This window comes from Dendrobium catenatum, unplaced genomic scaffold (genome assembly GCF_001605985.2).
Source record: "Dendrobium catenatum unplaced genomic scaffold, ASM160598v2 fragScaff_scaffold_1076, whole genome shotgun sequence".
Classification (NCBI taxonomy): domain Eukaryota; kingdom Viridiplantae; phylum Streptophyta; class Magnoliopsida; order Asparagales; family Orchidaceae; genus Dendrobium; species Dendrobium catenatum.
In genome coordinates this window covers 38199-53001 of record NW_021319538.1, presented here as the reverse complement: position 1 = coordinate 53001, position 14803 = coordinate 38199, and the positions used below count along the sequence as shown (strand labels likewise).

Below are 14803 nucleotides of genomic sequence, written 5' to 3'. Positions count from 1 at the left end.
TTATATCGTTTGACATTGCCATTAGAGATATATATGAGATTGTCTTGGCCACTGGACTCAGTAGTTGTTTTTCTCGTTCTCATCTTTCTTGCACTTTTCAAGAAAGAGTTAAGGGTATTGTTTCTAGCATTTTTTTTTAATGCGGCCATCTTTCTTAAAAATTTCATTGAACTTATCGGCGACATTGCTTTTATAAGATGGGCTGTCGTCGGTTTTCTTTTCATTTTTTATTTTGGAGGTAAGAACCTTTTATGGATGATTTTTGGGTTTTCTTATTGTTTTTTTTTTTGCGGCCTATGCCTATCAAATCATCTTGGCCTGTTGAGATTAGTGATTAGCAAAGTAGGTTTCATTTGCAATTCAAAAAGAATGTCTTGAGGTGTAATTCATTAGAGCATCTCCAAGATTTACTTTCAATGTAACCATCACACTTCGGAATTTTGCAGTATACTCTTGCACAAATTATCCTTGGTGTTGCCTCATATTGAGTTGTTTTATCCTATTGTTCTTCTACATTCCCCATCAGGATAGAAATCTTTGTGTACCAAGTATTTGAATATCCCCTTAGTCACCTCTTAATAGTCATTCATCATCAAATGGGCATTCTGCCATGCTGATACATGAACACTTGACTTCGGTTAGACGAAAAAAACTTTTTCATGAGTGCTAATACTCATATAAGTTTAAGTCTCCAACTAGTCAGTTCTTGTGGCGAGCTTCTTAGCATCAACGGTCCCATGTATATAGGAATCTTTATTTTGGCTTCTACTTTGATTGGTTGCATTCTCCCATCATGATCCGTATTTTTAGAACAGGGTTTGCAGCTTGCATGGAAGTTGTAATACTACTTGACTCACCAATCATATTGTGGTTTTGTGCATCCTCATTCATTTTATCATGTTATCAATTTTCTCTGTCGATCTAGACGCTTTATCCTCTAGGTTTTGTGTAGAATCGTTGTCAACTATTGATTCACTTATGTTTTTCTTCTTGCTTATCTCATTTTATTGGCTTCTTTTACAACTCCAAGACAATAACTGAATTCCCCTTCCCTTTATATCCTTTTTGTCATACGCCAGGGATTGGTTCTTTGAGCACTTGATTCGTAGCCAACCTCTTAACTTCTTAACATTATGATGCTATTCTACAATCAGATGATAGAATGAATCCTGAAAGGGTTCAAAATTTTTTTAGGGTTTCCTATTGATTTATCAATCAATTAAATGTACCATGAGTGCGTTCCATGCTATAGATGACTTTTTCTCCCTGATTTGAATCGTTCCAATTATGGATAGCAAATTCCTTATTTGCTTTTTGTTTTTCCACAGTGGGATAACATTCAAATGGTTGTTTTTTTGTATCTATTCTGGTGTTTTCAGCAAACCATTTTTTTTTCATTTTCGGTGATGTGGCAAAAAGCAGCAGGGGTTTATGCTTCCTTACGGCAGCAGAAAACAGATATGGACAGAAGTTCTGGGTCTTCAGAAAGGAAGATAACACCAGATTTCCCTTCCAACGGCTCCTGGTGGACCAACAGGTCTCACTGTATTGCTTAGTCCCATCGGTGTAGTTCAAAATAGTGGCAGTAGGAATCCATTCAGCTTCTTGTGGCACTGTAGTTATGATTTTATGTGAGCATCAACTTCAATGAACATGATCTCTTTGATCCTGTGTCATGACCAGAATTATAGGTCTACTCAATTTTGTTAAAATTAAATCATTTATTAAATTTTTTTTTATTGATTTAGTCAAACGACCTGTATTTAGTTAACTTGATGATACAAGGATAAGCTCTAATATTTAATTTGATGTTGGATGATTTAAGTTTAGGGCTATGATGCACCGATGCTTTTCCTCAAAGAGGCGTGCAGTATCCGACATGCCTCCGACATGTGTCGGACACGTGGAAAACGTGTTCGATTAAAAAAATATTAAATACAAATTTGAGACGCTTGTCTCTTAAATATTTTATAATTTTTTTAAAATACAATTTCTTGTATTTAAAATTTTTATTTATTTAAAATATAAAACTAAATTTTTTATTTCATATCCACAATACCAAATCAATCGCTTGCACTCATACCCCATTCATCGAATATTCTCATTTTCATTTCTCTTTGTTGGATTGTGACTTTGGTTTCACTTTAAGGTTTTCTAATGCATATAGAATAATGTAATATATGTAGATCTTGTTAGGGAACTTAGGATTCATAGATCTACAACTAGATACACAAACTTGTTTTCTTTAGATGCAAAAACTTGTAAATACAAGAGTTAGAACACAAATGATAATGCAATTTTCAAATAAGTTCAAAGAAATCAATAAAAATTTTAAACACAAAATTATCTAGCAATTTAATTTGTTCACCACAATTATAATCCTAGTTGTGTTAAATTGGAATGAAATAAGGAACACTATCAAGCCAATAATAGGATATGTAGAAATAATTTGTCTAGAAAACAATTCACCAAGGTAAGAAATCACGGATTTAACTTCCAGGCACTAGGTTGTCACATTTATGCCTACTTGAAACGCATACGATTAATACAATAAGATTAAAAACCAGAAGTTTTCGTTGAATTCAGAGTTGTTCAATTACATGCCTTGGATTGGATCATCTATATCTGTTATATTCTCTTATCTCGAGTTTAGTATACATAGGGTTGGCATAAGATCAGTCAAATTGAGTTTCAGATAATTTTAAGGACTTCAATTTTATCCCAAGCCCTAGTATGAAGTAATAGAAACCTGTTAGACCGGTCCACTGGACCGGTCCAGCCGGTCCAGGCGGGACCGGTTCGGGGGCATAAATCGCGAAACAGGCGAATCTGGCGGAAGAACGAGCGGCCCGTCCGCCCCCGTAGAGCCATTTAGGAAGTTTTTTTGAGCGTTTTGAGAGGGAAATTTGAACGTAGGGACTGTTTAGGGAATTCCTTTTGATTTGTATGCATTAAATAGTAGATTTTCCTAGGGTTTGAGCATCTTGAATTTGGGCTGAAATTTGAGATCTCGTAGATTTAGGTTTCTTTGGGCTCTAGCGGCGTCTAGAGATTTGGGAGAGATCGATCCTCCTCTCGAATTGAGGATCAATTGTATCTTGCTCTTTTATTCATCGTCTAAGTGGAATACAAGTCTTTTCTTGAGTTTTCTCTCGTATTTTCCCGAACAAGTGCTGTTTTCCTGCTGTAAACAGCAGAAATCTGCTGTTTTTCCTGCTGTGGACAGCCATTTGGCTGCTGTTGGTTCGCCGATTTTGGATAGGTTGCTTGTGAATACAAGCACTTCCTATCAAATTGGTATCAGAGCGTCGATTTGGGACCACCGGCGGCTGAAATTCTGAAATTTCAGCAAGTTTATCATTTCCAGAAGTGATATTTTTGAGATCCATTGGGAAGAAAGATGGCCGGAAAGAAGGTTGACATCTTGGAAGGCGAAGTCGGCCAATTGAAAGCCGATTTGGAGGAAAGATTCTTCAACCTTCAAAATCAAATCACCTCCAACAATGAAAGGTTGGAGGGGAAGTTCACCGCAATGGAGGAAATGTTGAAGAAACTACTTGAGATGAAAACCAATCCGGCGACATCGGAAGTAAGAGAGATCGCCGACGGCCATGGCATGGGAGGAAATCCGAACCCCTTGCGGGGGAGGAGAAATGTGGAGGTGGAGATCCTAGAGGAAGAGAACGACAGGCCTCCTCTAGAGCCTCTTTCGAGGGAAGAGATGAGTATGGGATATGACAGAAGGGAGGGTGATTTTGGTGGGAGGAGAGAGGGATCTCATCGCCGAGGTGCTGAATTCGAAAGAATTCAGCGTCGAGGGTTTAGGAAGCGTTTTTTAGCGTTTTGAGAGGGAAATTTGAATGTAGGGACTGTTTAGGGAATTTCTTTTGATTTGTATGCATTAAATAGTTATTTTTCTTAGGGTTTGGGCATCTTGAATTTGGCTGAAAATTGAGATCTCGTAGATTTAGGTTTCTTTGGGCTCTAGCGGCGTCTAGAGATTTGGGAGAGATCGATCCTCCTCTCGAATTGAGGATCAATTGTATCTTGCTCTTTTATTCATCGTCTAAGTGGAATACAAGTCTTTTCTTGAGTTTTCTCTCGTATTTTCCCGAACAAGTGCTGTTTTCCTGCTGTAAACAGCAGAAATCTGCTGTTTTTCCTGCTGTGGACAGCCATTTGGCTGCTGTTGGTTCGCCGATTTTGGATAGGTTGCTTGTGAATACAAGCACTTCCTATCAAAACCGCACGTCTAATATGCAACATGTGGATGGCAGCTGAAATCCTGTAAACTGAAAAAATTCTCGATGAGGACATCGTTAGAGATTTCGACACATGTACCATCAGGAGACGCCGGAGATCGACGGCCACGATCATGAGTTTTATTTTGAGTCATTTTATGTAGTAGTTTATTTTATTTTCAGTTTTTTCCGCTTTTGCCCTTATGGGTATTTGGTCGCTATTGTAGCCCAAGGGACATTTTAGTCTTTTGTTTTCTTTGTCATTTTGAGGCCTATATATATGGCCGTTTTCTTATGTAATAGTAGTTTTTGGGATGAAATGAAATTGGCTCTTTGTTCTCTTTGTGAGTTCATTCCCCCACGATCTCTTAGTGAGTTCGCCGGAGAAAACTAGATCTCTTAGTGAGTTCTAGCTTTCGAATTATCTAATCTTGTGGAAAGTCAACATGGAGACAAGCGAGGTTAGTAAATCCGCAGTCGTCGAAACCTTGAAAATTCCATCTCTTCTTTCCCCCCCTTGTCTTTGCCGCCGCCTACTCCAAGTAGCCCAAAGCCGCTGGCCACCCTGCCTCCATCGCCCACCGGCCAATCCAGCCGCCGCCGGCCAGCCTCCCGCCGGCCAGCCCTGCAGTCCCCTTTCCCGCCGCCTTCCCCAATCTTGAATCCATAGCATTTGAATTTCAAACCCTTGACTAAACACTTTCCTAATTGGTGCCCCATCATTAAGCGAGCACATTAATGAAATTAAAGTCAAGTTTGAATTTCAAATTTGATCTCGGCCAGCCTCCCGCCGGCCAGCCCTGCAGTCCCCTTTCCCGCCGCCTTCCCCAATCTTGAATCCATAGCATTTGAATTTCAAACCCTTGACTAAACACTTTCCTAATTGGTGCCCCATCATTAAGCGAGCACATTAATGAAATTAAAGTCAAGTTTGAATTTCAAATTTGATCTCCCTCTCATTATAAGGCTTGGGAAGTTACTTAATACTTAATTAAATCTGAAATAAAATTCAGATTTATTTCATTTATCTACTTAAACTTGGGCCCCACCCTCTTTATTCCCAAATTCCTCTCCTCTCCATGTGGTTGGCCACCTTCATTGGCCTTCTTTCTCTCTCCTAATCACATTAATAACTCCACTAAATCAGGCCAAATCTTTCCCCTTTGCCTCCCCTCTCTCCCTCTTTGGCTTGATTTGAATTTTCAAATTAATTCTTCCTCTAATTGCCCAAAATCTGAAATTTATTTCAGATTTCCTGCACTTGTCTCTTAGCCCCCACCATAGTCGACTCCCCCCCTCTTCTCCTCTTTTGTTTCAACAAGTGGTCGGCTCAAGGATTCAAGAAAAGAGTTCTCCACATCCATGGACAGCCGATCCCGACATCGACAACGGCTTCGTCTTTGATGATCAAGGAAGAAAGGATAAGACGTTGGATGCCCTCTAGTCATCCCATGGACTACCCGCCACCGGTTACCACTCCAACGGATTACACTTTGTGCGCCATTTGTCTCCTAGTGGCATCGCTCGGTTGCTCTCAATCTTCCTCCATTAAAAGTGCCACCAACAAGAGAGTGAGTGAGAGACCTAAGGTGAAAAGTTCTATTTGTTAATTGTGGATTATTGTTTCTCTCCATAACATTACTATATAATTCTATGTTGTCAGTTTGATATTGTCCCATTAATCTAGTTGTAACCACATGCCTTACTTAATTTCGACTTGATAATTCCGAGAACTTAATTTGGGTAAGCATTAATTCTATAACTAGCAAAGCTTTAACAATCTTATATTAAAATCCCCAAGCAGTTCTTGTTTCCATGCATTACGTTTCACATCAATTCTATTTAACGGAACTTGAATATCCTGCAAGAGCGGTAGCATGTAATGGCAACTGAACAGTCTAGTGGCAGTGGCATCTCATGCTAGGTAGGATGCAAATAACAGAAGCTGCACTCCTGGAAGAATATAGGAAATGCCGTAGTTCCCCAACAGTAATGCTTCAATTCCACATCAGACACAATGTTCCATCTCAATCAATGCCAAGACTCTAATGCAACGGGAGCGGGAGCCACGGGAGAAGGGGGCTGATTTGAGAGGGAATTGGGGGAGGGCTGTTTTGATATTTATTGTTTATTGTTTGCTATACGTAGTATGATTTATATTATGTTTGTATGAGGAATTTGATTTGAGATTGCTATATTTTTTTTTGTGAGGGATTCTAATGGCGTCTAGGGTTTGGCAGAGAAGGTCCTCATCTCGAAAGAGAACCATTGTATCTTTGTTTGTATTTGGTTTTCTATCAATATAAATATGTTTTTGTGTTGAATCTCTTGTTGCTGATTTTGATACCAAGGCTGAGAAGAATTTCCGGGGAAGGGTTAGAAGGGAATTTTATGAAGGGGCTTAGGGAGGACATAAAGCTTAGGATGCTGAGACTTAGAGGGCTAAGAGAGACAATGGAGCTTGCTCGGAGAGTGGAGGAAAAATATCGAAGGGAGAAGGCCAACATGAGCAACATCATGGGAGGGGCTGACAGGAGTACCTCGATGACCCTGGCACCAAGAACCCAGGCGGTGTCGTTTCAGAGGGAAGCACCGAAGGAGAAAGGCACTGGAGTTCTCCTTGGAGACAACTTCAAGCGCCTTACTGAAATAGAGGTGCAGGATAGACAAGCAAAAGGGTTATGTTTTACATTTGATGAGAGGTATACTCTGGGGCATAGATGTAAGGATCGAACTCTTTTGGTTGTCACCGTCTGTGATGACGAGGAAGCTGAGGAGGAAGGTGGGAGTGAGGCATCAGTGGAGAGGGAAAAGTTGCATTTAGACATGACAGAGGTTTTCTTGAACTTAGTGGTGGGATTCACTCCGAAATACACTATGAAAGTGAGAGGAGAAATAGTAGAAATGGAGTTAGTGGTGTTTTTTGACAGTGGGGCTACCCACAACTTCATCTCCAATTATGTCGTAGAGCAATTGGGGGTGAAATTGAAGGACACAGGATGCTATGGGGTGATGATGGGCACTGAGAAGATGGAGTCAGGTAGAGGAGTGTGTAGGGGGGTAGTTTTGACCATACAGGGAGTCCAAGTGAGGGAGGACTTTTTCCCATTGGAGTTATGGAGCACTGCTATCATCCTGGAATGAAATGGCTGCAAAAGTTGTGAAATATCAAAATTGATTGGCAGATGCTAATGATGAAGTTCTTCAAGGAAGGAAAGTGATTATTGGAGGGGATCCTAGCCTGTCAAAACTATGGTTTTACTTAGAACCATGGTCAAGGAAATACAAGGAGCAAGGCTGAGCTATTTAGTGGAGTTGCAGAGCCTGGAGGTGGAGCTTTTATTCGGTCTGGTGAACGTACGCTCCTCTACGTTTGGCCACCAATGTTTTAGCGCCACGTAGCATGAAGAAAAGTCGTCGTCCCGACCCGCTGTTTTTTGGGTTCTCGCATGTGCGTTTTTTTAAATCCTTGACGAGCCGAACAACATCCCATCACCTTTTGGATATATTTCAAATACCTAGCAATACCGAGCAAATACCAAGTTGTACCTAGTTTTTTCTAGCAATACCGAGCAAATACCTATCAATACCGAGCAAATCCCTAGCAATACCGAGCAAATACCGAGTTGTACCGAGTTTTTTCTAGCAATACTGAGCAAATACCTAACAATACCGAGCAAATCCTGAGCAAATACTGAGTTGTACCGAGTTGTAAAAAACTCGGTACAACTCGGTATTTGCATGGTATTGGTCTTCACAGAGCGGTATTTCTCATTTTGCAAAGCAATACCTAGCAAATACCGAGCAATACCGAGAAAATCTCGAACATAGCATTCCCGGGTTCCGCTCCGGGTCAAGTCGTCGGGCCGCGCGGTAAAGAGTAAAAGCACGTGGCGACATGTTATTGGCTGCCGAACGTAGCTCTACGTCCGGTCAGATGACGTAATAATTGTTCTCAAGATATGAGATTCAGGGCTGGCCAGGTGCCCCTCCCCTTAGGGAGAAGGTGTTCCTCAGTCATTAGGGTTTAGGGTATTGATACAGCTGGAGCGGGAGCCGCAAGAGAGGGGGGTTGATTTGGGAGGGAATTGGGAGAGGGCTGTTTTGGTATTTATTGTTTATTGTTTGCTATAAGTAGTATGATTTTTGTTATTTTTGTATGGGGAATTTGATTTGAGAGCGCTGCAGTTTTTTTTTTTTTTTTTTTGATTTTTTTTTTTTTTTTTGTGAAGGATCCCAATGACGTCTAGGTTTTGGGAGATAAGTGGTGTGGAATCGGCGATAGAATCCTCGAGCTATACCTGTAACTGAAGACCACAAAGGCGAAACAACCAAAGCAATGGAACAGTAAAACTGATATTGATAATTTCTACTGAGTTTCTCCACAGCCATTAGCTTAATACTATAGTAGCTAAAATGAGTAAAGGGCTATAACGTAATAACTAGAAAGCAATAATTAAGATACTTCTAATTATGCGAATAAGAGTAGTGGAGCTCTGGAGATCGTTCAGGAGAAGTGGCCACGCTGGCAAGCCGTTGGAGGTGTTCTGGTGCCCTCCATCATATCCTTGCTAAACGATACCACATCAAAGGTGATCATTGTATTTTGCTTTGTTTGTATTTGATTTTCTATCAATATAAATCTGTTTTTGTGTTGAATCTCTTAGAATTTATTGTTGTTTTTTACCAAGGCTCATCAGATTCCTCGCTGCTACAACCTTTTTTCCTTTCTCATGTCAATGTAATTGAGACCCTTAATCTCGCTAACCATATTTCCTTTGGAATCCCTTTTCTCGCCCCACTTGTGAAATTCCATCCATGCCATTGCATGCTAGGGGATTACACTTATCTTTTCACTAAAATATCTGTTATAAGATAAAGTCGTAGTGTTGTTTTCCTGCTGTTTGGTTTTGAATCTACTGTTGTTTGCAAAAGTTACTCATCCATGACCTTTTGCTTTAGATGCTAGCTCTGTATTTAAGTATTTTGGTAGTATAACAAGATTAGTCTATCCGATCCTAATGCTATGACTATTTGAACATGCTGTGCGTTATCAAAGCTTTTGAGGGGCTTTCAAAAAAATATGGAGGTTCTCAAAAAATGCTCGTACATCTGTGAACAGGGATTTTTTGTTGTCTTGCTATTGTACGTTGCTGTTTTTTTCCCGCTCTATTTACAAACTTAATTGTTTTTTTTTTTCAATAAACAGGATGCAACAATTGAGCAGCTTCTTCCTATTTTTCTTTCATTGTTGAAAGATGAATTCCCTGATGTTAGACTGAACATCATCAGCAAGCTTGACCAAGTAAATCAGGTATATTTTTCTTGATTCCTTTTTATCCTATTGTTAATGTATGCTAAAATTATACCAGAATTGTGATGCATTGTATCCCGAGTGGTTTTTATTGTAATTTTCTTTTTTATCTTTATGTTTCCTGATGTTTATTAGTGTGTGTGAGCTCTGAAAAATTGGACACAGTTGCTATATTTGGTCTATTGTGTTACCAAATTTACTAGAAGGCATGTTTTCATCCATGCAAATTTGATTATTTTGCTGTTATTATTTGCAAGTATTTTTTATACTTTCTTCTTAACCCAGACATGCATTACTATTCAGCTGCTTTCTTTCAGGCTTTTTGGAGGATCTTGAATACAAAATAGTATGTTTGTTTCAACATTATGGAACCGTAAATTTAGAATTTTAAAATTATGGTGTATGATAGTACAAAAGAGGGTAATTTTGCTCACCAATATAATTTGTATGATTGTGTTACCTGTGCCTATGATGCGGCTCTTTTTCAAACCAGTAATGGATGATGAAGTAGAGCCTGTAAGCATAGAGTAGTAGGGTTCCGTATCTCAACTGATCACCCAGGTGGGGTTGATTGAGGGAGAATAGTGTAACGATTTTGCTAAATAGACCACAAGAATATTGAACTTACATTTGGTGGTTTTGGCTGCTGGGGATGAATATGTTTTTTTGGAACTTCATATAAGTATAACACCCTTGAGAGAGAAACATACTCGAAATAAGCAGAGGTGTTAGCAAATGCATAAATTATAAAGATGTTGAGTTTAACGAAATTCATATTGTATGGTTCTGAATTAGTACAATTGATTGTTAAACTTTAAGGAAAGTTGAAATTATTTATCATTAGCATTAAAAGGATGCAAAGATGTGTTAATATTTCATTTCATATTTGGAATACTTGATGTATTTGGTGCTGAATGGTAGGATTTTTTTTTTTTACAAAAGTTTATTTATATTAAAAAATATGGCAGTCGCTTAATTCTTGGTCTTGTTCTCGGTTATGCAATTAATATAATATGTATATCTTCATTATCTTATGTAGAACGCCATTAGTTGGATTTACTTCATCTTTTTTTTGGTTGTTTATTAATTGTAGTGGTTATTTGGTTTGCATTAATTCAGATGTAATTGTGCTTACTTGGATCTTGACGTGCTAGTTGATTTTGTGAACTTGATATCATAAATTAACAATTCATTTTTGTTTTCTAGTTTATTTTGTTTTGCACTAAATTTTAATTTCTACTGCAGGTGATTGGAATTGACCTGTTGTCCCAGTCATTGTTGCCTGCCATTGTTGAGCTTGCAGAGGACAGACATTGGCGTGTCCGATTGGCCATTATTGAGTACATTCCCTTGTTAGCGAGTCAATTAGGTGTAAGATTTTTCGATGATAAGCTTGGTGCTCTGTGCATGCAGTGGCTGGAAGACAAGGTATGTTGGATTACATGTAGAAAGCACATTGATAGGTGGGGGTTTTTGATGTCTGTGCAATGTGGATATTTTATTATAATTCTCTATATAACTTAACTTGATCGAGCAGTCGAGCAGTAATATGATCATATTTGAAGGATTTCATTTCATGAACTTTAAACATAAGTTTTATTCTCATATCATATAAGTTGTTAATTATTGTTGATCATGCCTGCTGCTATTTTGTTATTGGCCTAAGAGAACTGACCTGATACTTCTTTAACTTTCTTATAGAAGCCTTTATATGAATTCTCATTTCATGAACTTTAACCACTAGTTTTATGCCTGTCTCTGCCAGTTAGAGTTTTTATGTGTCCGTGCTGCCTTAGAAAGTTGTCTAATAAACCTGGGCTTCAGATTGCATCAACTCCCTTTTATAGAAACCCATGTTTAGTTTCCGTACTTCCATTATTGGGATAACTTAGACATTAGGCTAGAAATTTGGTCTTATTATAATTATGGCTGTTTACCTTCTTCATAGAACGAAACTAGTTATCCAATAGATGTAGAAATGGATATTCCAGATGGCAGAGTTTTGTTTTTGGTGAACTGCAATATTCAAAACTAGGTATTTTTCATTGATGTGGAACTTATTTGATTTAAATGGTCCCAAGTTTGAACTCTTCAAAAGTTATTTGATTCACATGAGTATTTTCTTAGCAATGAGGTAATTGATCATTCAGATTGCCATTACTTTGCATTCTTTTGTTATCTAGGAATGCTTGGATGCTTTAGATTTTAAATGTTTTAATTCAATATTGAAGTGGATGGCATGATGAGTGGAAATTTGAGGTTTTGTAAAAGATTGACTTCTTACATCTGCTTTGTGTGTATTAATCTAGATATATTTTTCCTATAGGTATTCTCAATCAGAGATGCTGCTGCCAATAATTTGAAGCGGCTTGCTGAGGAATTTGGACCGGAATGGGCAATGCAGCATATTGTTCCACAGGTCTGCCATTATTGATTGTTTCTTGCTACATTGAAGTGCTTTATTCTCTAGTTTTTTATTTTTATCTTTTCAGCTTTCATTATTTCAATCTCAAAGCTTTCACCCTTAAATTAGCCCATCACAATTATTAAGTATTTAAATGTGACACCGGACCGGAGGGGGCTCGACGAATCCACGTCGATGATCCGGTGACGGTCGCCGTACACCACTCCAAAAACTCCTTGGAGCAAGAACCCACTACCTAAGAACAAATCTTAGGATACAGGAATTCACAAGAGTAAAACTCATATATTATTCATATCCAAATCTAATCTCTATTACAAGTAAAGGCTACCTATTTGTAGGCAAATGTTGCCCATAATATGCTGCACTCAAAACAAGAGAGCACTAATCCTATGTTGCCATATAAGCTACCAAATGAAATAAAATTAGCCTGAAGTTATCATGAATAAGCGGCTCAGCCCTGGCGTTAGAATGGTCTTACTCTTCAGTTCTACATGTCCATAGTTGATGTAACTAGTTGGTATGGACTTATTTTTGTTAAGTGTAGCTGCAGTTCTCAGTTCTGGAATTGAAAATTGATGAAGTTACTTTCTAAGTAGGTGGTTTGGTGTCTACTTGGAAAGTGGCATTCTTTTTGTTGGTTTGTGTAAGAAATGTGGACGTTTAATAATTTTTTGCATGTATGTATATTTTTGTAATATTTATGTGTGCATACACATACATGCATTATGAATGTACAAACACATGCTTGCATGCATACATCATAACTATACAAATAATAAATGAGCTCGTAAAATATATTAATTTAAATCAATACTGTATTAATATAATTTCTTCTTCAATCATAAAATTTATAAAGAATATATATAAGCCTATATAATATTGCATACATTTTTAGCTTATAAAGAAACGTATGCATGTATACATATATACATGCATATTGCATGGTTATATAGAATTATAGATGCAAAAGTAAATGATACTTACAAAAATATATCTATTATTTTTTTCTATTTCTATTTTTATACATGTATGTTTGCATGCATGAATACTCATGAATACATACCTGTTACATAAACTATTGAATATCTTTGAATTGCAAATAATGATAAAAAAGAGTTTAGATAAATTTGAAGTATTAGGTTTGAATTAAAGTGAGATAAATATTTATTAAATTATAAATAAATTTATTTTTATGATGTTAAAGAGTAATATCATATATCCATATCCACTTCCAATAAATAAATTAGTTGAGTGCTATGTAATTAAATATAAAATTTGAATTCATATTTGAGGTAATATTTAGGTGTTAAACAAAATAATTGTAATTTTGAATTTGAATTCAAGTTAGCAAAATAGGTGTACTATTTAAAATCAAAATTATTAGGGCCTTGCTTCAATTTAAAAATAGTTATGTACATAATTTTGGCTTGTGATTGCTATTCTTGTATTTGAATTTAAATTAAAAATTGTGCCATGTTACAATCATAGAACATGTTAAGTGTTACCTCTTGTAATCAATGTTATTAAATATGCTTACTTTGTTGGGAAGAGGATATCAAAGGGCTATTGGATTTTGTTTTCTTCAGGTGCTGGACAAGATGAATAATCCACACTATTTGTACCGCATGACTTTCCTGCATGCTATAGCTCTTTTATCTCCAGTCATGGGTTCTGACATAACCTACCAGAGGCTTTTGCCCGTTGTCATTAATGCCTCAAAAGACAGGTGATTTTTGTACCTTTTTTGCCCTTCCATTCCATCATAAGTTAGGTTTCGTTTGATACAGTTTTTTTATTGCTTCTTAAAGCAGTTTTCTAGTAGAAATTTTTTATATTTTGTACTATAAAGTTGCTTTAAGAAGCAGTAAGAAAGCCGTCCCAAACGAAGCCTTAGAAAGTTTGGTTTTCTGATAGTTTATCATTATTGATATTCAGGGTGCCCAACATCAAATTCAACGTAGCGAAGGTGCTACAGTCTCTCCTCCCTATAGTTGACTCATCTGTAAGTGATAGAATATAATGAATCGTTGAATTTAATGATCGAGGCGTTCCATCTTTTTGCTTAAAGGTCATATATATATATATATATTTTCTTTCTTACCTCAGGTTGTTGAGAAAACCATCAGGCCTTGTCTTGTTGAGCTCAGTGAAGACCCAGATGTGGATGTGAGGTATTTTGCCCACCAAGCAATACAATCTTGTGATCAGTTGATGATATCAGGCTAGTAGAACATTTTATCATTCTGTGTGAAATCCTATCTAATTAACACCATTAGGCCTAAGAATGATTTCGTATTTTTGTATAAACTGAACTTTGATTTGCTTTCAGATGGGATTCATTGCCTGTATAACAAAATTCTTTATTTACTTTTTTTCCCCATGAATCTGCTTTGTTTCAGATGCGAAGTATGTTTGTTTTTATTGGGATCTGTTATGTTTTCAATGTTAAAAATCATTATCCCCATTTTGTTATATAAATTAATCTTGAATGGTCCTTTTGGATTAAGTTGGGATGACTTTTGTATAACGAGATTAATTTTTTATACTAGTTTTTTTATTTAGTTTTTATCTAAATATTATTTGGGATTAATTTCATATATAGTTGAGGGATTTAATTGAAAAAAATGTGATATTAATAGATTAAATTGGTTAGTACATATGATAGGGAGATTACTTTGATTTCTTTTCAATTATATTTTAAAATGTAGATATATATATTTGTTGACATTTTTAAGTATTATATTTTTAATTAATATGATTATAGAAAATTTCTACGATCAACATAAACCTCTCGAGGCAATGTATGAATTGGAAATTTTGAAC

General features: G+C 36.9%; 1 protein-coding gene across 2 annotated transcripts in view; it reads left to right on the top strand.

Annotated features, from left to right (window-relative positions):
• Positions 1-14444, top strand: part of LOC110094524 (serine/threonine-protein phosphatase 2A 65 kDa regulatory subunit A beta isoform) — a 36615-nt gene extending 22171 nt beyond the window's left edge. For both annotated transcript variants that reach the window (XM_020819771.2, XM_020819772.2), the window contains exons 8-13: positions 9451-9555; positions 10801-10983; positions 11882-11974; positions 13567-13706; positions 13916-13982; positions 14087-14444. In XM_020819771.2, the coding sequence (XP_020675430.1) occupies positions 9451-9555; positions 10801-10983; positions 11882-11974; positions 13567-13706; positions 13916-13982; positions 14087-14206 (708 nt within the window). In that variant the 3' untranslated portion in view covers positions 14207-14444. The remainder of the gene's footprint in view (positions 1-9450; positions 9556-10800; positions 10984-11881; positions 11975-13566; positions 13707-13915; positions 13983-14086) is intronic.
• The last annotated feature ends 359 nt before the right edge of the window (positions 14445-14803 follow it).